This window comes from Peromyscus californicus, unplaced genomic scaffold, assembly GCF_007827085.1.
Source record: "Peromyscus californicus insignis strain IS unplaced genomic scaffold, ASM782708v3 Scaffold_4__1_contigs__length_199733344, whole genome shotgun sequence".
Lineage (NCBI taxonomy): Eukaryota > Metazoa > Chordata > Mammalia > Rodentia > Cricetidae > Peromyscus > Peromyscus californicus.
The window spans coordinates 20061676-20085777 of record NW_026294562.1 but is presented as its reverse complement, the minus strand read 5'-3'; the positions used below and the strand labels follow the sequence as shown (position 1 = coordinate 20085777).

General features: G+C 49.3%; 1 protein-coding gene across 1 annotated transcript; it reads left to right on the top strand.

Annotated features, from left to right (window-relative positions):
- The first annotated feature begins 10566 nt into the window (after positions 1 to 10566).
- Positions 10567 to 23831, top strand: Golga7b (golgin A7 family member B). The gene is made up of 5 exons (XM_052761093.1): positions 10567 to 11026; positions 17673 to 17798; positions 21406 to 21558; positions 21632 to 21733; positions 23532 to 23831. Exons 1-5 carry the CDS (start codon positions 11015 to 11017, stop codon positions 23640 to 23642), a joined length of 504 nt encoding a protein of 167 aa, XP_052617053.1. The 5' UTR covers positions 10567 to 11014; the 3' UTR covers positions 23643 to 23831.
- Positions 23832 to 24102: the final 271 nt, after the last annotated feature.

Below are 24102 nucleotides of genomic sequence, written 5' to 3'. Positions count from 1 at the left end.
TCTATAACTGGACACACATATGCAAGGCTGTGAATCTAGAAGGGGAATTTGGGCCACGACTTGATTTCCAAAATGGCTGAGGCAGCTGATGTTCCCATCAGCCAATGGAACAAAAATGTTCCTGTTGCTTCCCAGTGTCTGCCTTGTGTGTCCCAAATTGTTGATCCAGAGGGCGTGGCTCATGGTGTATCCCACAGCACCCACCTTTTGGGTTTTGGTTTGGTTTTATTTTGTTTTGTCCAGGCAGAGTCTCCCTATGTAGCCTGGGTTGGCTTGGAACTCACCATCGGCTGTCTCCTTCCTGATTACAGGTGTGAGCCATCATGCCTGGTCTCGTTTCTGGTGTTGCTGAGGTGAAAAGGCACTGCTTTCTCTTCAGAATCTGTTTCCTTGAGCTGGGGAGAGAGCTCAGCTGTGAAAGGACCTTACTCCTCTTTTAAGTGACACAAGCGTGATTTTCAGAATCTTTTTTCTAGACTCACTTTCTTGCTCAGAGCAGAGAAAGACACAACCCGCTCTTCCCTCCAGCATGGGCCCTTTCTGGCTCCTTTAGGATCCCACTCCTTCCCTACCATCTTCAGTGTGATAGTTCCCACATTTCATACCCAAATAGCATGGCAGATGGTGTTGGTCGCACACCCAGTGGGAATGTTTTCAACCCTCTTCTCCTTGTCTCCTTCCCGTTCTGGAGTTCGATAGTGTGTCCTGGCTTCATTGGTACTAGACATGGGCAATGAAACAAGCGATGTCTGAGAGGAGGCTCCTGGGAGAGATTCATTCCCTGAAAAGAGGAACTGTGCTCTTCCTTCCCACTGCAGATGCTTGTCAGTCGTGGTGTTTGGCGCAGCGGCAGCTGGATTGCAACTCTGAGTTGGAGAAGCCAATTGCTCAGGATTTGGTAGAGAAAGGATGGAAAAATCCTGGGTTCTCGGGGACACTGGTGAGCTACTGGGCTAATTTTGGAAGCACCACCCTCCAGACTTATGTTAGTTAAATGTCTGCTCTGCAAATGGTGTTAATAGGACAATCTATTTGCAGCCCGAATGCCCTGACTCGTGGAGTCCCTCCTTTGATCTCTCCCTCTCTCCTTCCCTGTTATTCTGTTCATCTGCTCCCTCTGCTCCTCCTAGCTGCTCTCTCTCTAGACTTCACGATTAATTCCTGCCAATTCAGTTGCTCTTGAACTTCCCTTGAGACCTGACACTGTTTATCCGCCCTCCTGAGGGATTTATCTTTGGGCTTCTGCCATAGTGCTAGGCTCAGGGTCCAGCTGTCAATCAATTTCTCCTTATTCCTCACCTTCATCTTCCTTTGCTGAAAACCTGCTACAGGCCATGTGCTGAAGCTGGTTCTTCCCAGAGCTCCTGTGACTTACTTGTTCCCGATGGAGCTCCTGTGACTTAGGGAACATTGTGTCCACATTAGCTAAGTGAAGCTGGGCTTGTAGAGGTTAACTGATTGCCAATGGCCATCTAGCTAGTGGGCAGCAAAGTCGCAGCTCACACAGAGACATCCATGTGCCCATCATTCAATAGTCAGCCCCTCTTACTGTTCTGTTTACCTTCTACACCGAATGACCCATTTTCATGGCATCAGCTGTAGCAGGAATATCTGAGTTTCTCCCATGTTCTTGCACTAAACCTTAGTCTTGAAGAATCACTGGTGTTTCTTTTTTATTTCTCTCTCTTTTTCTTTCTTTCTTTCTTTCTTTCTTTCTTTCTTTCTTTCTTTCTTTCTTTCTTTCTTTCTTCCTTCCTTCCTTCCTTCCTTCCTTCCTTCCTTCCTTCCTTCCTTTCTTTCTTTCTTTCTTTCTTTCTTTCTTTCTTTCTTTCTTTCTTTCTCTCTCTCTCACCAAAGCCTGGATGAAGAGAGGTGACAGTTTTTTGTGATGGAAGCCATGGAGAAGGAAGACAGGGCCAAAGAAGGAGGAGTGATGCATGTGAGGCACAGAATGGGTGCTGGCTGGTGGAACATTGGAATGCTGCAGAGATGTTCCAGTGCAGGCCCTTCCTTATGACCTGGTCAATGGTTAGGAATTCCAAAACCATATGACGGGTCAGAAAGCTCTGTCTGTGGCTTTGGATTGGCAGACTTTGACACATGGCTACAAGGTGAGAGTGTGAGTGTTGACATGGGAGGTTAGGACAGTCATTTCCCTTCCTGTCTATGCAGCGGGAACCCTGTTCTCTTCCGTAGAAAATGGGGGAAGGGGCGCGTTCGCAAAGTTAACACACAAAGAAGTAGCATCATGAGTCTGTCACCTGGTAACTTAAAGATGAGTATTGGGAGAATTTAAAGCAGAAATCCCTGGATGAATGAAACAGCCATTTCTTCTGGTTAAAGGGTGGAAGATGTGAGGCAGTGTGGGCCGGACCTCTTACCTTTTCTCATAAAGGCTTCAAAATGTCTGGACTTTCTTTTTTTTCTTTTCTTTTCTTTTTTTTTTTCCGAGACAGGCTTTCTCTGTGTAGCCTTGGCTGTCCTGGAATTTACTCTGTAGATCAGGCTGGCCTTGAACTCAGAGATCTGTCTGCCTCTGCCTCCCAGTGCCGGGATTAAAGGTGTTCACTGCCACTGCCTGGCTTGTACATCTGGATTGTTAAAGTGGTAGGCTTGTGTTACGTCAATGATTTGAAAAGGACTATTCTGCAGAGCCTTGGTGGGGAGCGGTACCTTGGCAGCTTTAGTAGGGATGAGGGGGTGGGGGTGGGGAGGTAGGAGAGCAAATGAATCTTTATTTCTCTGTATCCAAATCCACCTCTTCCATTTTTTTCACAGATCTTTCAGGTGAGATTGTGTTTGAACAAAGGGTTCTTCAGTTAAAATTGGTTTGAACAGCATGATCCCTGTTGGTTCTCATAATTAACAATGTCTTAAAAGCACTCTTTACCCTTTGTACCCGTGCCTTTACTTCTGAGATCACGCCCTTCGTTTACTCACAGTCTCTCCCAGTGGCTGGGGTTTGTAGTGATCGCTGAGTTGGCTGCCAGTGTACTTGATGTGGACGGATGGACAGACGGACGACCCTGTAGTCAATTGTTCATGACTGACTTTCCACCAGGAACCTCCCTGAGGTGGCTCCCACAGCCTCCGGTACCGTGACTGTTGTCACGACAGGCAAATGTTTTGGCCAATGGTTTTCTGGTGTTACCCTAGTTTCTGTGTTTCCCTCTGACGGCTGTGAACTCTACCTGGAGACCTTTCCCTCCCACTCTCCTTCCTGGAGGAGGAGGGGGGCAGAAAAGGAGGCAGCCACACTTTGGCTTAGTCACCTCCCAGTGACTCCGCTTGCAGACATGTGTCATGGGCTGCCTCCTCTGGCACTATTTTTAGGGCAGTCCCCTCATTCATGTTTCTGGGGACTTTACAGTTGCCCTTGTCTCTGCCTGGCTGCGGCTTCATTCAGTTTGCAGTTCTAGAGGCTCTGAGTCCCCAGGTACTGTGCAAGCATCCTTAGCTTCTGCTGACGTCTGGAAGTCTGATACTAGTCCTTGAAGGAACCGTTGAAATTCCATAGACTTTTATGGGCTCCATCCACCTCTCTGAGCTATGTCTTCATGCTAGTATTCATCATAGACCTTCATGGGCTCCATCCACCTCTCCGAGCTATGTCTTCATGCTAGTATTCATCATAGACCTTCATGGGCTCCATCCACCTCTCCGAGCTGTGTCTTCATGCTAGTATTCATCATAGACCTCGCTCATCTCAGTCTTTGTTTGCAGCAGGGTCTCTTGTAGACCAGGTTAGGCTTGGTATGTACCAGAGGCTGACATTGAACTCCCGCCCCCACCTCTCATGTGTTAGGGTTAAAGATCTGTGTAACCATCCTTGTCTTCCTAGTCTGTTTTCTGCTGCTACTGACACACCACAGACTGGGTAAGTTACGGAGAAACATACACATTTTGGAACATGGTTCTAGGGTGAGGTCAGAGTCCTTGTTGGCAAGGTCTTGTGGCACGGAGTATCATGTAGTAAGAAATAGGGAATGTGGAAAGATCTGGTTCGACTGGCTTTATGGCAGATCCATTCTTTTTTTTTTAAAAAATAATTTATTTTTGTTTCATGTACATTCGTGTTTTGCCTGCATGTAAGTCTGTGTGAGAGTGTCAGAGCCCTTGAAACTGGTGTTCAAACAGTTATGAGCTGCGATGTGGGTGTTGAGACTTGAACCTGGGTCTTCTGGAGTTGAGTCACCACTCCAGCTCTGCAGATCTACTCTTAAGATAACCTACTACATCATTAATCCATTTCTTCATTAAGTGCATGGGCCTTAATAACCTCTTAAAGGTCTCACTTGGTCTTCTTAATATAATGGGGATTAAATGTCAGCATAATTTTTGGGTGTGTGTGTATTTTATGTATGTGTATACACGTGTATGTATAGGTGTATAGGTATATATATGCACATATGTGTGTTTGTCCACCTTACTCCCTTGAGACTGGGTGTTTCACTGAATCTGGACTCATCATTTTTCCTCTAAGCTTGTGGCTAACAAGCCCCCGTGATTCTCTGTCTCTGTTCCTTCTCTCCACTCCAATGCTGTAGTTACAGGTGTGTGCAGCCATGCCTAGCTTTTAATGCGGGTGCTGGGATTCTGAACGCTGGTCTTCATGCTCACACAGCAAGTGCCTTACCCATTGAGCCATCCCTCCAGCCCCTCACCATGCATTTTAGAGGGAAAAATTATATTCAAAACCGTATCCCTGGCACCTGATGAGATTCGGTGCTTGTGTGGGGTGGGAACACCCCATGGTCATCTTTCCGGCTGTGGGTAGTGAATGTTTCATCTGCTGACTGGGTGAACTGGCGATTGATTGTGTATCTTTTCTGTGCTTTAGGAAGTCCTGCTGGGCCGGGAAGAAGTATCGCTGATATCCCACGCGGCACCCCCATAAATCTTTCCCCATTTTCTTCTCAAAGGCTTGGTTTGGAAGTCAGGTAAGGTCTAGAGGAAACTTCCTGTACTTGGTGGTTTTGTAGCTGGGAGGGAGAATGATCACATGACTTCACAGTAGCTAACAGAGGCTGCAGTCCTAGTCCTGTGCAACCTGGCTCCAGAGACACTGATTCCTACCACCACTTCCTCCCAGTCTCCGGTGCTTCTGCCCAATGACACCACTTAAGACTTTGCGGGCCACAGTTTCCCCTCAAGCGCTCATGCGATGGTTTTCCTCTCAGGCCCCATCTTCCCTCCTCTTCCTCCCCCTCCCCAGGGTTTGCCAGGCTTTCCCCTCCCAGGACCCTTCCTCCCCCTCCCTGGGATTTGCCAGACTTTCCCCTCCCAGGCCCCATCTTCCCTCCCCTTTCTCCCCCTCCCCACGGTTTGCCAGGCTTTCCTCACTCCTCTGCCTTCTCGGCAGGACTTATTTTTCCTCTCATCTCTCTCCAGATCTTTCGGTTGGTTTCTCTTTCTGGCCACGCTCCTCCTTTTGGAGACTTTCCAACGCAGCCACAGATTGGAAGATGATAACAGTGAATTAGTTAGTAGATTGTCTTTGATGTTATTTTGTGGGTGAACTCATTAATTTATGACAAAAACATCAAAGACCCGGGCTCCTGCACAGGACTGGGCTGTCTCAAGGCATCTGGATAATAACCATTAGTCAGATTAAATCTCAAGGCCTCAGCTCAGATGACTGGGGTGTGGGAACATTCCATCCTATAGTGTGTTACCCTAACCTGAGTCAGCATGGTGTGGGGCTCTCTTCTCACTATTCTTTCTGCTTTGATGCCCCCAAGCCTTGGGGGGCGGGCATCAAGGTTGTTGTAACTACCCTGGAGGCAATGCAGAAAAGTGGGCTGAGGCTGGAAAGTTCTCTTCCTGTCAATAAAGTTAGACGTTGAAAGGGACCCTCTGTGCTTGCATAGACGACCTCAAGGCCTTGGAGTTCAGGTTGAACAGCACACAGCATAGCTGGAAAGACTCCCGGGAAAGAGGCAGCATCACACTTGGTGCCATCAAGCCCTCTATACACTTGTAGGCTGAATGGACTTGTTGAGGTAAGTTAGGACTCTGGTTGGTTGAGGTGGAGCTTGGAATAGAATTTGTCTTTCTTCACAGTATGACATCTGACCAGCCTGCACGTGCGGTCGAGTTCCTTCACCGCCAATGGTAGGAAACGGCCTGTTCCTGACAGTCATGCCCTCTGTGTCATCCCTGCATTCCACTCTCCGTGGACCTCCGGGAGGTTGATCCAGCCAAGTGTAGTGGCTCATCATGTCTTTAATCTCGGTACTCTGGAGGCAGAGGAAGGACGATCTTTGTGAGTTCAAGGCCAGCTTGGTCTAGATAGAATGACCTGGCCAGGATATATAGTGAGAGCTTGTATTTAAAAAGAAAAAAAAAAAAGGGTTGCTTCTGAAATTGCCTGCTCTTCTCTGAACCCTTGGTGTTTCCCTCTCCACCTGACTTCCGGTCAGTGCCCATCAAGACATAGTGTCTGCATCTTCAGAAAGAATCTTCCTTGGCTTCTCTCAGACAACCATGCTATTCTCAAGGTTGTTACTTCCTCTCCTTTGTTCTAACTCCCAAACTCACTCTAATCAGGAGCACACCCTATCCCACTGACGGTCCTTCGCAAGGCCACCAGTGACTTCTCTGCTGCCAACCATTGGTTATCCCTCATTGCTTGTTTTAGGTCCAGTGGGAGCAACATTGGGCAGCGTGAGTAAGGCTTCCTTCCCAGCCTCTCTGCTGGGATCCAGGCTGTCATTCTCTTGGGTCTTGGACTTGGCTACCTCTTTTTAGTCTTTTCTATATTCTAGTCTAGACGTGGTCAACTCAGGATTAGTTCTTGACAATGTTTCTGGCTATACCTCTTCCTTAAATGAACTTACGTAGTCTATTGTTTCTGCAGGGGAGAGGAGGGGCTGAGTCAAGTTCTCTCTATTATACAGCTCTGGCTGTCATGAAACTCACTATGTAGGCAAGGCTGGCTTTGAACTTACGGAGATCCACCTGCCTCTACCTCCTAAGTGCTGGGATTAAAGGTGTGCGCCACCATGCCTGGCTAGTCCTTTGGTTTTAATCCTTATTTGGGTCTGGATAGGTCTAGAAGTTTTATCTCTTTTACCCCTTCCCTAACTCCTAAACGTCTTTTCAACCCAGTCTACACTATGTACATCAAACTTTAGATCTAATTCAGTCAAACACAATTCAAACTGCACCCCTGTATCTTCAGGGCTTACTCAGGCCCTGCTTTCCACTCTACCGCTTCAGTATAAGGAGGCTCTTCTCTTCTGGGTGTCTCAGATCTCAACATTGGGATAACTTTGGACTCATTCAGATCATACATGTAAAACTCTGCACACACTGTCACACATTACCTTCCAGCTGTGTCTAGAATATTCCTCACTTCCTGCAGTGTCATGTTGTACTCTAATTTGTCTCTCTCTGCCCCTTGCCTGAACTAGTTCAATTGGTCTGAAAGCTTTCAAACTTGCCTCTCCTACAACCCCATCATCCGAAACAAAACATAAAAACTTTAATAATGTCACGTCTCTACAACTTGCTATCTCATTCTCTTGACCATGATCCAAAGTTCTTAGTAAGGCCTGTAAGGCCCTAAAAAACCTGGTTACTTCTCACTTAAAAAATTCCCATCTTCCTTTCTCTTGCTCTCTGTTCTATGGACACTAGTTCAGAGCTGTTTTTTCTTTATTAAGACTTTTTTATTCATCTTACATACCAACCACAGATCCCCCTCTCTCCCCAGCCTTCCCTACCCCATGGAGCTATTTTTGGGCACCTTAGGCCCCGGTCCTTTTCAGGGCTCTTGAACTCTGCCCTTTCTGCCTTGTTGCTCTTTCCTAGGTATTTGTATGTCTATTTCTCTCTCTCCTTGCAGACCTCTGCCCAAATTTGACCTTATGAAGAAAGTTTTCCCCTGAGTATTCCTTCAGAAATAACCTCCGCCTGTCACCAGGTCCTTATCACAGCTCACTTTACATTCTAGCAATGATCACAAGTCTGCACTGAACTTATTTCCTCATATGTTGCAAGTAAGAATAGTCTGTGTGTTTAGTCATTGCCGTATCCCCAGTCTATACAGTCTAGTACTCAACAAAGATACAATGGATTCATTGAATGGCTTCCTTCTAGCCACTGGGTGAACAGGGTGATTTTCACATGAATGTCAAATTAATATGACGTCAAGTGAGAGGGACAGTGAGGTCATGGACACCACTGGATGGGCTCACTTGTTAGCAGTGACCATCATGGGATTTGCAGATAGTTTCAGCTTGCACATTAATGCCAAAACACTTTTGGAGTTATGAGGTAGACCAGAATATCTGCCTTTAGCTGTTTTTGGCATGTCTTAGAGACCCAATGTGCTCTTATGAAAAATTGGCAGTTGGAGATGTTGGACCTCTGCCAGCAAACGAGGCAGTGTAATTAGGGGACAAGCCACACATGGCCTCTAGAGCTTGACTGCCTTTGTCTAAATCCTTCTCATAGGAGACCTTGGGCATCTTATTCCGCCTCTTTCTTTGTAGAGTTGGAATAATAAAAAGATGACTATAATATGGAAATGGGGCTGGGGAGATGGCTCAGTGGGTAAAGCTTTTGCTATGCAAGTGTGAAGAACTGAGTTCAAATCTCCAAAATCTGTGTAAAAAAGCCAGATGTGGCTTGCCTGGAACCGCAGTGCTCATATGGTGAGATGGGCCAGGTAGTCTGGTGTTTGCGATGGCAAACACACGACCCCGTGGAAGGAAGGTGGAGATTGACAGTCCAGGAGATTGACAGTCCAGGAGATTGACAGTCCAGGTTGTCCTCTGACCTTCTTACAGGCTCTGTGGCATCCATACCTTGGTACTCCCAACACAAATTCACCACACACACACACACACACACACACACACACACACACACACACACACACACACAGAGACACACAGAGAGAGAGAGAGAGAGAGAGAGAGAGAGAGAGACAGACAGACAGACAGACAGACACACAGAGACAGAGAAAGACAGACAGACAGAGAGATATACAGAGAAAGACTTAAAAAATTTAAAAAGAACATTTAACTCACAGTGGTTGTGGGGTTTACAAAATACATATGCAGTGTGGAACATATCATCTGGTACACAGTAAGTGATCCCTAAATGTTTGTTATTAAAAATAGAAAGTTCTGGAGGAATTGCTATTAATATGTCTTTGGGGGCAACAAACTACTCTAAAATAAGAGGGTTACTATGGAATTTTAAAAGATATGATAATGATATTGTGATTAGTTAGGAGAGTGTTGTTGTTTTTTTTTTTTTGAGACAAGATCTCATGTATCCCTGCCTGCCTTAGACCCCTGAGTGCTGAAATTAGAGGCACGTACCATCACACCTGGTTTAGGAAAGTGTTCTTGGTCTGAAGGGATGAATGCAGAAATACTTAAGGATAAAACTGTAGAACTTATTGATTTCTAATAATCTAGTTAGATTGCTTCTATTTCCATCAGTGAAACAAATCAAATGTGGTAAAAAAAATAACAGTTGTGGAAGCAGTTAGATAGTATCGTTTGTGACATTTCCCTCCTCAACCTCTCCTGTATGTTTGGAAATTTTAAAACAAAATTGTGAAGGAAAAAGAAAGGACCCTAGCTATAGGCCAGTGAGGTCAACGAGTACATTCTGCAGAAAGAGGACATAGGCTCAGAAGGTGACACCGTCACTCCCTGAACTGGAATCGGGTCTTCTGGCTGTCTCACCTCCCCATGTGTGTGGCGGCTGCTGCTGCTGACCTGTGGCAGCCATGCTGTAGAGGATGGTACCCAGCTCCCCTCAGACAGACCTGGGGGTGTTATGGGTATGTTCAAGGGCCTCCGTGTTGGGGCTTCCTTCCTGCTTATTAAGTAGATAAGCCATTTGACTGGAAGGCCCGATGCCAGATTGCCACCTTGGACAGTGGGCATACCGGTTTGGCACTCTGCTTGTGGTTTCTGACTGGTGGTGGTAATGGGAGAGTGTGTGTGTAAACTCTGGGATTTCAGAGGGGAGAGAGAAGAGTAAGGTGTGGAGCCTAGGGCCAGGAGGAGGGTAAAGACAGGCTGGTTTCCATCTAGAGTTCCTTGAAAAAAGGGACTCCAGGGCAAAGTTGGGAATGAAATATGTGCAAATATTAAAAAAAAAAAGGACTCTCTGTGATCTACAGCATCTCCTTCTAGCTAATGCGGTTCTAGGAAGTGGAGAGCAGAAAAGAGAGGAAAGAAATGTCCGCGTAAGGCCGGGTGGTGCTTGGAGAGTGTATAGAGATAAATCAGGCTAGAAAAAGTGTGTGTGTGGGGGGGGGGGGGGAGAGGAGAGACAGAAAAGAGAGAAGAAAAAAAAGAGGCGGCCAGGGGCAGGGTGGGGGAGGGGTTAGAGTCTGATGTAGGTGTTTGGAGAGGCCGGTCGGGACGTCCGTTCCTGCAGACTGGAGTGCCTTGCGGCAGAGTCCAGCCTCTCTTCCCCGCCTCTGGAAGTCCCGGGAGGCGGTGATAGCTTGCGCAGAGCACTAGGCTCTTCTGCAGGGGGAGGGCAGGCAGGAGAGGCGGGGCGCTGGGCGGGGTCGGGACGGGGCGGGGCGGGAGCGGAGCGGGTGGCCGCGGGCGGGGCTCCTCTCCGGCGGGTGCCGGAGTCTGGGGGCCTCGGCTTCCCCCTCCCCGCCCGCCGAGGCACTGGCCCCTCCTTCCCCCGCCGCCCCCGTACCCGCCGCTACTGCCGCTGTCAAAGATAAACCGGGCCATTGCTTGCAGGAGCCCTGGCAGCAGGCGATCGGGCGGTGAGGAGCCTCGGGCGCGGCCTCGCCTCCCCGGCCCGGCTCCCGCATCAGCACCGTGGACAGCACAGACCCTCTCTCCGGGACCCTGCTGTCCGCAGGAGCTCGTCTCGGGCTTCGGCGATCTCATCAGCACCGCGGACAGCACCCGGGCCCTTGCGGGCCTCGGCCAGCCCACCAGCTCTCCAAGTCAGCACCGCGGACAGCCCCCCTGGGCCAGCCCTGAGGCCGCCTAGGAGTGGTCAGTACCCTCTGAAGATGGCCACTGAGGTAGGGGCCAGCAACTTAGCCCGCAGGCAATACTGCAGGAATGCCCACTAGGGGCAAACTGGGCGCAAGGAGAAGGCGGGGGTGGGTGGGGGTAGGGGGTGTTTCCCCAGGTTTGTGGGGGGCAGGTATGGAGTGGCAGGGCTTCAGAAGAGCAGGCTTTGGGTAGTGGTCCCCGCATTTCCGGCATGTCAATCTTGCCCATGCAACCCTGAGCCCTGGAGAGTCCACTTGTTACCAATAGCACCAGGTCCCAGCCTAGGCTGGGATTTCCCCTTCTCCTGACACAGGGTTCTGATTCCCTGGAGGGTTGGAGATCCCTGCACGCCTGTATAAGGGGAGGGGAGGTGGCCTACTGCTGCTGTTGCTATGTGGTGCAGTATCCTGCTTCTAACCCAAAATGCTTGACTAAGGAAGACAGACCTTCCTCTACATCCGCATTTCCTTAGGAGGAGGAGGGCGTGGACAAAGACATCCTCGGGCCCAGAACCCAAAGGGTTGGTTTTAAGAGCTTCCTGCACCAGCCCCCACTTTTGAGAATCATCATCCCTTGCTCTCCTTCTCTGCCTGAGTTGCTGGTCCCAGAGTGCCCACATTTGCCTGTGTATGGGGAGAGGCTGCCTTCTTCACAGTGTGCCTATGGACCAAGGGACCTGTTAGCTAAGGGCAAAATCTTGTCACAGTGCTTAAGAAATCAGGATTTTTGTCTCTACCCCTAGAGGCTCCCCCCTGCCCCCATTTGTGCTGGAGATGTGAGCTCTTTATACATGATAAAGCTGACATATGGAAAAAAGGATGGGTTTGGTACTCACACAGCATGCTAAGAGCAGAGTTGAAAGTTTTTCTTTGAATTTTTGGAGTGTAACTCAGCACACTGGGACTCCCCAGTTCTGCTGCTGCCTTCTTTTGTGGTGTCTCCCTATTTCCAGCCTAGCTGGAATACTGCCAAGGAGGAAGGCAAGGGCCTGTGAATGATTCCGTGCAGTGCCTCTGGGCTTCCTGGTGAGTGGCATGACATCAGTACCAAGTGCTGTGGCCATTATCCCACGGCATCTCCTGATGTTGCTTGGCGTTGTTTGCCTTCTGATGTTATACAGGTTAGCTAGGAGGGACTCATGCCCTCCCAGAACCCCATGTGCAGGCACGTCTGCCTGCTAGAGGAATGCAGAGTACTTCAGAAGCACACAGAGAGGGAGAAGAGCCCAGAGGAGCCAAGGGGCTGGTCACCTTCCAGATAGGCCTGCCAGACTGCAGCAGCGGTTGCTAGTGTGATCTGATGGATCCCGACAGGCCCGGCTGTCACAGTGTCTCTTCTCTACAGGTCTGCTGTGGCCCACACATTCTGCCCACAGGCTCACACCTCCTGGCTGAGGCCAGGTTTCCAGGAAGCTGTTGGTAGGCTTGATGACTCTCCCCTGGGAGAGGCTCTGCTCATAATGCCTCTGTGGACACGGCACCGTGGCCCACAGAACGCCTTTGAGGGTTTGAGCAGCTCTGTGAAGTGGACCAGGATAGTGTTATTATCTGCAATTAGCAGATGAGACAACTGAGGCTTGGAAGCTTCTTCAGTCTGGTGAAGGAGTCAAAGAAAGCTTCATCATCCCATTTTACAGATGACGCCACTGCAGTGCTAAGACAATAACTCATCTTGCTCCCATGACCACTCTCTTTGTTCCTTTGCAACCAGGATAGTGTGTCCAATTAGCCAGTATGGTGCTTACTAGAGGAGAATGCTAGGGGTCTTGAGTGGGGCTTTGAGTTAGGAAAGGTATGTCAGGAAGAGCTAGAGCAATGGTTCTCAACCTGTGGGTCGTGACCCCTTTAAGACCATTGGAAATATCAGATATTTGCATTGTGATTCATAACAGTAGCAAAATTACAGTTATGAAGTGGCAACAGAAATAATTGTATGGTTGGGAGTCACCACAGCACGAGGAACTGTGTTAAAGGGCTGCCGCATTAGGAAGGTTGAGAACCACTGAGCTAGAGGCACTCAGGTTCCCTGACTGGCCTGGCTGGTCATCTGGAGGACAGAGGGACAGAAGGATGTCTAGGATGGGCAGGAAACGTTTTCAACCTCACAGCTCAGCCTTGACTGGACTCCACTAGCAGTGCCGAGGGAAGAAACCCAGGCTCTGCCAGGGCACAGGGTGTTTGGTGCCTGGGCCAGGGTGAGTCATCCCCCTAGGCTGGTTTTTACTATTAGGATTGGATTGAGAGTACCAGGAAAAACCTGTTAGGGGAAGGAAATCCTCACTCCAAGTTCCTTAGCATTCTGAAGAAGGAGCTGAGCTATAGGGGAAAAGAAGACAGGAAGAGAGAGGAGAGGAAAAAAAGGAGAGAGAAGGGGGAGGGGGAAATGGCTTCCTGATTTCCATTTAGAAGTTAGCATTAGGGGAGGGGTGGTGTGTGAGGAACACAGAGGAGGGAGAAAGGTTCCTGGATGAGGCCCTGATCTCATTTGGAGAGCTTTCCCGAGCCCATCTCTTGGGCAGCAGATCTTGGCAAATGCGGGTCTGCCTGGGAAACAGTCTAAATGACCAAGCACAGCTGGGAAGTGCCTTTCGTTGGAGGGGCTTCTCGAAGTGGGTTTTGGTGCATCAGAGATGTTGAAGTGCATTACCCAGGCAGGGTATTTGGAGGTCTGATCTCTGAGTCACTGGCTTGAGCTTGAGTGGAGCAGGCTGAGGAGAAGGGTGGCCCTGTGCCCAGTTTTCCACCTTCAGGTCCTACCTGGCTGCCAGTGACTCATGATCTGCACTTCTCCACTACAGCCCAGCCCAGCGTTTGTTATCATATGGATCCCATAACTCGTGAGCTGTGCCTCACCTGTACCTTATGGAATGAGATGGTTTCAAGTGAGGATGGATCTGTGGACCAGCTGGGACCTCCTGTTTGTCTTGGGCATACCAGGTCCAGGAGCTCATTGCATTCCAGTGATTGCTCTGTACAAGCCCAGACTGGAGGACTGACTGCCAGGTGTATGGAGACACACTGTGTGACCTGCTGTGTCGCATCTCTAGGTATTCTACCATTCCTTGTCACACTGTGGGAAGTGGCACCCACAGATCTCACCACTGAGTTTCCTCCTCAGGAAAGAAGCTTGGTCTTGGCCTTACCTACCAGCAGGCTGCGGAATGACTATGGGAGAGAGGGGCAGGGCTGAAGATATTGAAATATCGGGAGTAGCTCAGTTCTCAGAACCATCTAAGATTCCCCTGGAGAGATTCTAAGGGGGCGCTGCTGAGGGAGACACAGAATCTGCAGCCTCAGGGAGTGTTGGGTGTTGCTGTAAGAACTCCTTCCTGTTTCCAGAATCCCAAGAAGCTGACTGTAAGTGTTTGGGACTTGGCTCAAGCCTCTGTCTTTATTTTCAAACTGGAGCTGTAGGAGTCAAGTGTTTATTCGTAGGTGAGCCTTATTTAACCTGCTTAGTGCTCACATGTTTAAAAAATCATTGGAAATATTTAGAAATCAGGATACCTGATATTAAGAAAAAAATTGGGTTTGTGACTTCTCTTGAAAAAATCAAAAGTGCCAGGTACCTGGGTGTGCATTTTCAGTGGCAATAGCCAGCTGGCTCTGTGACACAGGTCACAAGCTCTTTTATTAGACACAGGCCCAACCCAGCCCACTGACTGCTCTGCCTCTGGAAATGTTTATGTTCACCATTGCTGATAAGGCTTCTTTGAAGTCAGAGATGTGAGGGGTTATGATGACGGGGTTCCAGATTAGTGTCTTTGAAGGAATGGGGGTCTGAGAAGGGCAGACTTTTCAAGGGTCATGTGGCCCGGGGTCAGCCTCCTGCCACTGTGCTCAGCAGGCCATCTTGGTACTTCATATGGAACACCATAGATGGAGAGAACCAGGAGACCCTTTCTTGCCTAAAATACTGCTCTTCACCGACTGTGCTGGAGCGTGTGATATGTGTGCCATGTAGGTCTGGCATGCCAAGGTGCTTACATATAAAATGTATCTCATCTGCTCCTCTACAGACTCCCCACTGCCCAACATATGTTCTCTAGGGACAGAAGCAGATGCCTAGTTACCTGGAGCCAGGACAGGCTCCTAGGTTCAGGATACCGCTGTGGCTAGGGAAGGTGTTGACCTCTTCCACTTCAGGGACTTGAGACTGAATGAATCAGTCAAGAGGAAATAGGTCTGTATTACGTAAGACTGTAAGGCTGCTGTCTTAATAATTGAAGATTACTTCCTTCTCAGTAAAGTCCTGAATGGGGGGCTCCCAATCAGCAGGCAGATGTCCTCCGAGCGGCCATTCAGGGACCCAGCCCTTTCCAGTTCCACTGTCTGCAATACCTGGCCCCTCTGCTTTTGGGAGAAGGGAGGCGTTCCTGGTCTGTATGGGTCAAATAGGAGATTCATCAGTTCCATTCACTCTGCTCAGCATGTGGCCACTACAACTTGCAAGGAAGCCTTGGAATGAATTTAGTTGTATTCCCAGGAGGAAGAAGAAATAGCTGGTCATCAGACAGCCAGTCACTAAGAGACACACTGTCATGGCTCATCGTACCGCCTACATCGATGTATACACAGGTGTGTATACACAGGTGTGTGTGCAGGCTCAGACAAAGGATGTTGCCTGTGGCAGGAAGCCAAGTCCAGGTCAGAACGGTGGAAACATTGTTTCTGTCTTCTTTCCGTTCTCTTTCTCCTCACCTCCTCCTCATCTCCTTCCAGCGGGGCTCCTTAGGCTTACCCACTGTTGCAAAACTGCCAGAATGACCCTTCCAGAGCTGAAGGAATCCATGGCTGGCTCTTGTATGCTGTCTTTGGAAGGGCAGGGAAGGCCACAACCCTTTTCTTTTCTCGTGAAAATGAATTGTAGTGAAACCATAACCAGACGGAACAGAGACATTGATGAGAGACTTAGTTATATTACCAAAGTATGTTGATTTTTAAAAAAATTACCAAAAGATTCTAGTAGCTATTAAAAGGGGACTCCCCCACCCCCCACAGGGTTTCTCTATGTAACAGCTCTGGCTGTCCTGGAACTTGCTCTGTAGACCAGGTTGGCCTTGAATCCACTGAGATCTGCCTGCCTCTGCCTCCCGAGTGCTGGGATTAAAGGTGTATGCCATCACACCCAGCTAAAAGGGGATTTTTCAACAAAGATCCTGGCTAGTGGGATCAAGAAATACTAAAACTGGAGGAGCACTTACATGCTATTTAATTCATTCTCAAAACTTTGAGATCAAAACTCCTGCTTACAAAGTTTACCTGAATTTAGGAGAGCCTCATGTAATGTTCTCTGATTGCTACATTTCTCAGACCTTGATAGACCAACCGTCCACTCCTTCTGTCTTGTCAGCCCCTCTCTACTCTTTCCCTCAGCTGTTAGGGTCTCCACCTGCAATCCTTCCTGTCGGCAGAGACCCATCCTGTGTGTGATCTCAACCCCCGACTGCAGTACATGTTCATTCCCACTGATTGTATCTGTTCTGCAAACCAGCTTTGGTCTTGCTAAACGCTGCCTCAGGCCACTGCAGCAGATCAGGTTCTGCTGTCTTCATTACCCCCTTTCCCAGGGTCACCCTTTCCTCCCCTTTCTACTTCCGGTCAGCCCCTACCACTGCTAATCCCTAGCCTTCCTGTAGGACTCAGTACAGTCTCCAGGAAGCCTTTGTGAATAAGCATTTCTGGGCAAATGTGACTTTGTTTCAACCATCCATCACAGTCTAATTCATTACACATTATTTGTCTTCTTCCCTGGAGCCCATAGACTGACTTTTGCTCAGCATCTGGAGAGCCCGGCACTAGTAGGGACTCAATAAATGAGAGTAGAGTGACGGAACGGATTCAGCTTAATTACACAGGATGAACTGCTGTTTCTTCACTCTGCCTGCAGGGCCTGGTCTCCATGTGGTTCCAATGCTGGGCGTATTTCACCAATGAGGTGTCTGTCTCCAGCATGAGTGACTGAGGCTGGAGAGGTAGAAGAACGAGACCTTGTTCTTCTGTGGAATGGAGCCCACTCTCCTCAAGTGCTAGGTCAATGTCAAGTTTTCAGAGCGGGTGGAGAGACAAGTCACCCTTCTCCTTCCTATCAAGGAAACCTATTCATTACTTCAGCTTCTGGCCCCAGTCCACTTTGTACTGTTGTCTCTTGGGAAATAGCCATTCCTGGGCCTTTTACTGGGGTCAGAAAACCACTGGGGGTGCTCCCTGGCCTTTCAAAACTTGGCCTGGACCTCAGTCTCCCTCGGAGTTCAGGGACACATCAGGGCTTCCTCTCTTCCTCACGCCCCACTCCCGAGTCTGGTTGTGAACTCCACCTTTAGGGCCTAAGGTTTCCATCCTGGCCAATGCTGAGTTCTCCAAGGACAGGGCCAGCTGCCATTCCACCTCGCTTCTCTCGTTAGGACGAGTTGCTGCTGTGATTGACGGCTCTGAGGGTCTCATTTTGGCTCACTTTTGCTCCTGCTTTAGGCTTTTGCAGACTCGTTGAGATGACCTCAGGCAGCTTCTCATGTAAATTGCACAGGGCCTGCTTCTCTTCGCCCCTCCTGGAGCCTGGCTGTGTGGCCAGCCCATCCCTGTGCGCCAGGATTCAGGAATGCTGGAGAGCCCTCCATATCAGTACAGTGAGACGATGGTCCCCTAAGTGTGTTCCTCCTGCCTATCTCCTCAGGTCCACAATCTTCAGGAGCTCCGGCGAAGCGCATCACTGGCCACTAAGGTCTTTATCCAGAGAGACTACAGTGATGGTACCATCTGTCAGTTCCAGACCAAATTCCCCCCAGAGCTGGATAGCCGGGTAAGGGCACCTGTTGGGTGAGGATACCTTTATCTAAACATGAGTTCTACTTCCATGATGGCACTGGGGTGTGTGTGTGTGTGTGTGTGTGTGTGTGTGTGTGTGTGTGTGTGTGTCTTCTTAGAATGTATTTTTTTTTCCCACCAGTCTTATGTGACACATAATACCACAAAATGCAGGACTTAGCTGCCTCAAAGGGAAGAGTCGTCTTGCATTTCCACAGAGAAACTTCTCTGGAAAAACAAAACACAACACAAAACCTCAGACTTGTTCCAGTCCAGCAGCTCAAATTACCCTTGCATGAAATGTCTCTAGAAAACTTGTTAAACAAATGTAAATTTCAGAGTCCTAGTGGCTTAGATCGGGTGTTACTCAGACTTGCTGACTCAGTTGCTGGCCTGTGGCTTAGGAATCTCTACTTGTCAGCTGTCCTTAGCCTTGGCTTGCACACTAGAATTTTCTGAGGAGCTGAAAAAAATCTCAGTGCACCCTAAAGCACATTAATCAGAATCTCTGGGAGTAGGGCCTGGGCACTGGCATTGTTTTACATCTTAATTTGCAAATTAATTTTTAAGTTAACTAAAAATTATTTTTAATTATAATTGTTCAAACTTCAACTCTTAATGAGGAATTCTCAGGTGAGCAGGAATTGAGTGGTCCCTAGATCCTGCTTGGGCAGTAGCTTGCCTCTTCCCACTCTTGGCTGGATTGGGGCCACTTGTAATTGGGTTGGGAAGTGGGGGACCAGACAAGGCATCTACTTGGGTAGGAGAAGGTGACAGCAGTATTTGCTGTTCTGACCTATCCCTCCCCGTCCAGACTATTTGAGTCCTCACCTTTTGGGGCTGAGATTTGGGTGCAGGGTTGGCTTTAAAAACTGCCCAAGTGATGTTACTGTGCAGCCAGCACTGAGCATGACCACCAAGCCCTTGTTTCAAACTCGTGCCCTGTGGCTGACAGGGTCAGCATCACCTGGGAACTCAGACACAATGCAAGGTGCCAAGCCCACCTGAGAGCTCCCAAATATGAACGTGGTTTAGCCAGATCCTTAGGCTGCGCCACGCACACATTGCAGCTTCAGAAGCAGAAGAGTCTTTCAGGGCTGGAAGCAGGAAGTGACTCACCGAAGTTATTAGAAAGTACTGGAAGAGCCAGGTGCCCGCTTTCTCTGCTTTTCCACTGGCCTCTGATTATAAGACGGATGCAAATGCATCCCCAGTCGGTACAGATGGAAGTAGAGACTGTGTGATCAGAGCTATGGCAGGGAAGCTTAGAGACCCAGAGGGAGAACTGGGGGCTGCTTTCCATCTTGTTTTTACCTGTCTTATAAAACGAGTGGAGGGAGTCTGATGTCTCCTCTTCATCTGCTGGTGGCATCTAAGGTAGTCAGCCAAGGGTTGTGCTCTGCCCCTGTTTCTGAGGGTGTCCAGTCCCTACCGGGGGCTGCCTTAGACCCAGTGCTGGTCTATGTTGTAGGCCAGGCTGATTTGAGGAGGTTTGAAAGGTGAGGCATGGCTGGTCTTTGCTGGCTGAACCTCCAAGGACTCTGGGAAAACCTTGAGCATCTCCTTCTCAAGTAAGCATGCCTGTCCTTTACAGGAAGTTAGCAGTGGTAGGGGCAGGGAGGCCAGAGATGAGGCCCCAGGGCTCTTTGGTCTCAGGAACACAGAGCAATCCTCACCTGTCAGAGAGTGGGGGTGACAAGAATGCTTTTGAGGTTATATGAGAGTTCATGAAAAGGCTGGTGCTTAGAGTTCTTAGTGTTTCCTATTGTTATGGATACAGGCCAACTTCCTAGCTGTGCACGTACACACACGCACGTACACACACGCACGTACACACACACACACACACACAGCGGCTATGGCGGCTAGTGACTTCTTAGCAGGGAAGAAAGTGCTCCAGGAGGGGCTCTCCAGAGCTCCCTCTGTCAGTCACATGTAGCAGGAGTCTTAAAAGTTCTTCTATGAACCAATGGCTGAGGGGTCACCAACTGGATCAGGCCCTCTGAATGGGTGAGACAGTTGATTGGCTTGATCTGTTTGGGAGGCATCCAGGCAGTGGGACCGGGTCCTGTGCTCATTGCATGAGTTGGCTGTTTGAAACCTGGGGCCTATGCAGGATCGCTTGGCTCGGCCTGGGAGGAGGGGACTGGACCTACCTGGACTGAGTCTACCAGGTTGATCTCAGTCTGCGGGGAAGGCTTTGCCCTGGAGGAGGTGGGAATGGGGGGCGGGCTGGGGGAAGGAGAGGGGGGCGGGAGGGGGGAGAACAAGGGAATCTGTGGCTGATATGTAGAACTGAATTGTATTGCAAAATAAAAATAAAAAAAATGCTGAAACAGGTAAACAGGGGAAGCTTTTAAGCTTTATAAATGTAATTAGAACAAGCTGATTTTACCTGAAAAAGCACAAAGCACACTTTGTAGTAACATTAAAAAGTGGCAAACGAAAAAAAAAGTTCTTATAAATAAAATCAAACCTGAGCCAGGTTTTGGGGTGAACACTGGAAGGTCAGAGAGACAGAATAAGCCACAGTTACCTCACCTCGCCGGATCCTCAGCTGATCTTGTTTCCTCAGACTGGAGACCTCTGAGTCCTCATCCAGAATGGGTCTCAGCTGAACTGCTGCTCAAAAGCCTGAATGCTTAGCCAGCCAAATGCTTAAGCAGGCCAAATGCTTCTAGTTTCTGGTCCTCATGCCTTATATACCTTTCTGCTTTCCACCATCACTCCCTGGGATTAAAGGCTCGCTTTCTGGGATTAAAGGCATGTGTCACCATGCCTGGCCATTTCCAATGTGGCCTTGAACTCTCAGAGATCCAGAGGGATTTCTACCTCTGGAGTGCTAGGATTAAAGGTGTGAGTGCCAGCATTTTCTAGCCTTTGTATTTAGTGGCTGTTCTGTCTCTGACCCCAGATAAGTTTATTAGGGTGCACAATATTTTGGGGAACACAATACCACTACAATCACAAGCAGCTGAAACCCCTTCCAAATCTGGAGAATCTGCTTGTGGGAATTCGCTGTTGAGCTCTGGCACAACCATCACAGTGGGAGCCGATGTCACCAAAATACTTCTCTGAGCTTCTGCGTAAAACATCTACGACAGTGGTTCTCAACCTGTGGGTTGAGACCCTTTTGTGGGGGGGTCAACCGACCCTTTCACAGGGGTCACATATCAGATATTCTGCATATCAGGTATTAACGGTATGATTCACAACAGCAGCAAAATTACAGTTAGGAAGTAACAACGGAAATTTTATGGTTGGGTGTCACCACAACATGAAGATTGTATTAAAGGGTCCCTGCATGAGGACGGTGAGTTTCCTGTTCCCAATAGCCATGCTTGTTCCCATCCCACAGATGGGGAAACCAACAGAGCACGGGCAAGCCCCGGTGCAGGGCCACACATCTAGTTCATGGACACGTCTGGACGGACTCCAGGTCTCCTGCTTCCTGGGCTCTGCCTTGCCTGCCACTTCTTGGTCATGCCTGTGTACCAATATTTCACCGCCTCCCACTCACGTGGCCCCAGCGATGTTATCCCAGCCCCACCTGGGATTGTCCCCACTTTGGGGAGGCTAACAGTCTGCCTCTCTCCCTCCAGATTGAGCGGCAGCTCTTTGAAGAGACCGTGAAGACCCTCAATGGTTTTTATGCGGAGGCTGAGAAGATCGGGGGCAGCTCCTACCTGGAGGGCTGCCTGGCCTGTGCGACAGCCTACTTCATCTTCCTCTGCATGGAGACCCACTATGAGAAGGTGGTGCTTCCCCACCTCCCCTCCCCCGGCTTCCTTGCCATAGACTCATCCTTATGGACCCCTGTTTCTGCAGGTTCTCAAGAAGATTTCCCGTTACATCCAGGAACAGAACGAGAAGGTCTTTGCTCCTCGAGGGCTCCTGCTCACGGATCCTGTGGAACGTGGGATGAGGGTTGTATCCTTCCAGGCTCTTCTGTGCGAGGGTGCAGAGCTGTCTACCCAGTGGGCCCCTTGAGGATGTTACTAGGAAATAGGAGCTTCCCCGGATCCTTCAAGGATTCCACACATCGCTGGTCATAGGAACCCTTCCACTTTCGGTCACTGGGGCCACTTGTGAGTTTCAGGCTTTGTATTTATTGAACTGTATGCCATCAGTGCTTAATATAGGCCAGCCACCATATAAAGGCTTTGAAAACCACAATCTCATGTGATTTTTATCACATCCCCAAGAGGTGGGCCCTTCTTACCCTCCTGTGTATACCAGGACACTGAAAGTGAGCTGGCTGTCACTTATCTTTATTTTTTATTTATTTATTTTTTTGGTTTTTTGAGACAGGGTTTCTCTGTGTAGCTTTGCGCCTTTTCTGGAACTCACTTGGCAGTCCAGGCTGGCCTCGAACTCACAGAGATCCGCCTGGCTCTGCCTCCCGAGTGCTGGGATTAAAGGCGTGTGCCACCACCGCCCGGCTCTGTCACTTACCTTTAAGCAGCAGATTGTCAGTCAGGGTTTGAGCCCAGGCTCTCTGAACCTGCAATGCTGTCTGGTCCTCAAAGAATCTGCAAGCCTTCCACAATCTCACTTAATATTCCATATTGACCCCACCACCCACTGAACACAGATGAGAGAGATGAGGTCCAGGATGGGGATGCGCCTCTGGGCTGGCTGTCTTAGTGAAAGGCTGGGCAGGGGGTGGATGCTAGTTCTGCTGCCCCCATTTGGAACGGTTGTTCAGGTGAACGACCCCCTTTCAGTAGCAACAGAAGTAGAATAGTTAAAACAATGCATTTTACAATAAAGCTGAGAGAAGAGTTCAGAAAACAATCCCTAGAAACACGTTTTCCCCACGCTTCTTTTGTGCTTAGCACTCAGAGAGTCCATTTAATTTACACAGGAGTCCCAAGGCTCTGTAGTGCCCCCAGTTTGAAGATGTGATCATTGATGGTTAGCAGGTGAAGGAACTGGCCGAAGTTGAGTGGGCCAGTAGGGATCAGCAAACGCAAGTGTTTGTATGTATGTAACTCCATTTCCTGGTGCATCTGTGCCTTGGAATCCCATAATGCATCTCGAGGAAGGATAAATTCAGCATGGGACCCCATTGTGCACTCAGCCCCGTGTCCTCTCAGAAAAGGTTAGCTGAGGCTTGGAGAAGAGTTGGGACTTGTTTGTTTTCATTCTTTTGGGGGCCCCCCATCCAGCTCCCAAATAAATCACACATGGAGGCTTATTCTTTCTTATGAATGCCTGGCCTTAGCTTGGCTTAGTTTCTAGCCAGCTTTCCTTATCTTAAACTATCCCATCTACCGTTTGCCTCTGGGCTTTTCCTGTTCTCTTACTTCTGTAAATCTTACTCTTACTCTGTGGCTTGCTGTGTAGCTGGGTGGCTGGCCCCTGGAGTCCTCCTCCTTCTTTGGCTCCTTCCTTTTACTCTTCCCAGACTTCTATCCCAGATTTCTCCTGTCTGCCTGCCAGCCCCACCCATCCTTTCTCCTGCCTTGCTATTGACTGTTCAGGTCTTTATTTGACCATCAGGTGTTTTAGACAGGCACAGTAACACAGTTTCCCAGAGTTAAACAAATGCAACATAAACAAAGGTAACACACACCTTAAAATAATACTCTACAACAGGGACTTCAGGCCTTCTGGTATCTACTATTGGGCATAGCGGGGCTTCGGTCACAGGTCTCATTCTGGGTCTGTACCCCCTTTCCCAATTAACAGCTGAGTGTGCGCAGCTCCTTAACCATCACCCCAGATCGAGATCTCCATCTATGAGGACCGGTGCAGCAGCGGCAGTTCGAGCAGCGGCAGCAGTAGCGGCAGCGGCAGCAGCAGCGCCGGCGGGGGTGGGGCGGGGGCCCGGTGACTGGCCGAGAGTCCCCGCAGGGAGGTGTACGGCCGGAGCGAGGGGCTGGCAGATCTCCGGAGGCTGCGTTACCAGAGCACCCGCTTCTGAGTCTTTCTCTGGGCCCACCTTGCCGTGTGGCGCCGGAGGGAGGGTGACTACCCGCTGTTCCGTGTCCCCAGTCCTTTGTCCCTTGGCGGGATCTTCCTCTTTCTGACCCTGGACCTTTCTTTCTCCCATGGGGCTGGTCCGGGTCATCAGAGCCAGGCTTTCCTAGGGAAGTCTGAGGGTGGGGGAAACCCAGCTTAGATGAACCCTCTCTTCTTTGCCTTTTCCCCCCACTCCAAGGAGGACCTGGAGAATTCCCACCCTGCATGATCCTTCACCGTCAAAGCCCATGTCTACCTGGACTCTGCCCTGGGCTCTTTCTAAGGCCCAAGGCTACCATGAGGCTCCTGCTTGTCAATGATCCCACCTCCTC

What these genes read in the sequence shown, in the direction of transcription:
- Golga7b (XM_052761093.1), top strand. An exon ending in CCCCAGAGCTGGATAGCCGG is followed by an intron (nt 17,799 to 21,405) that starts GTAAGGGCACCT and finishes CTCTCCCTCCAG; the next exon opens with ATTGAGCGGCAGCTCTTTGA. An exon ending in TGGAACGTGGGATGAGGGTT is followed by an intron (nt 21,734 to 23,531) that starts GTATCCTTCCAG and finishes CCATCACCCCAG; the next exon opens with ATCGAGATCTCCATCTATGA.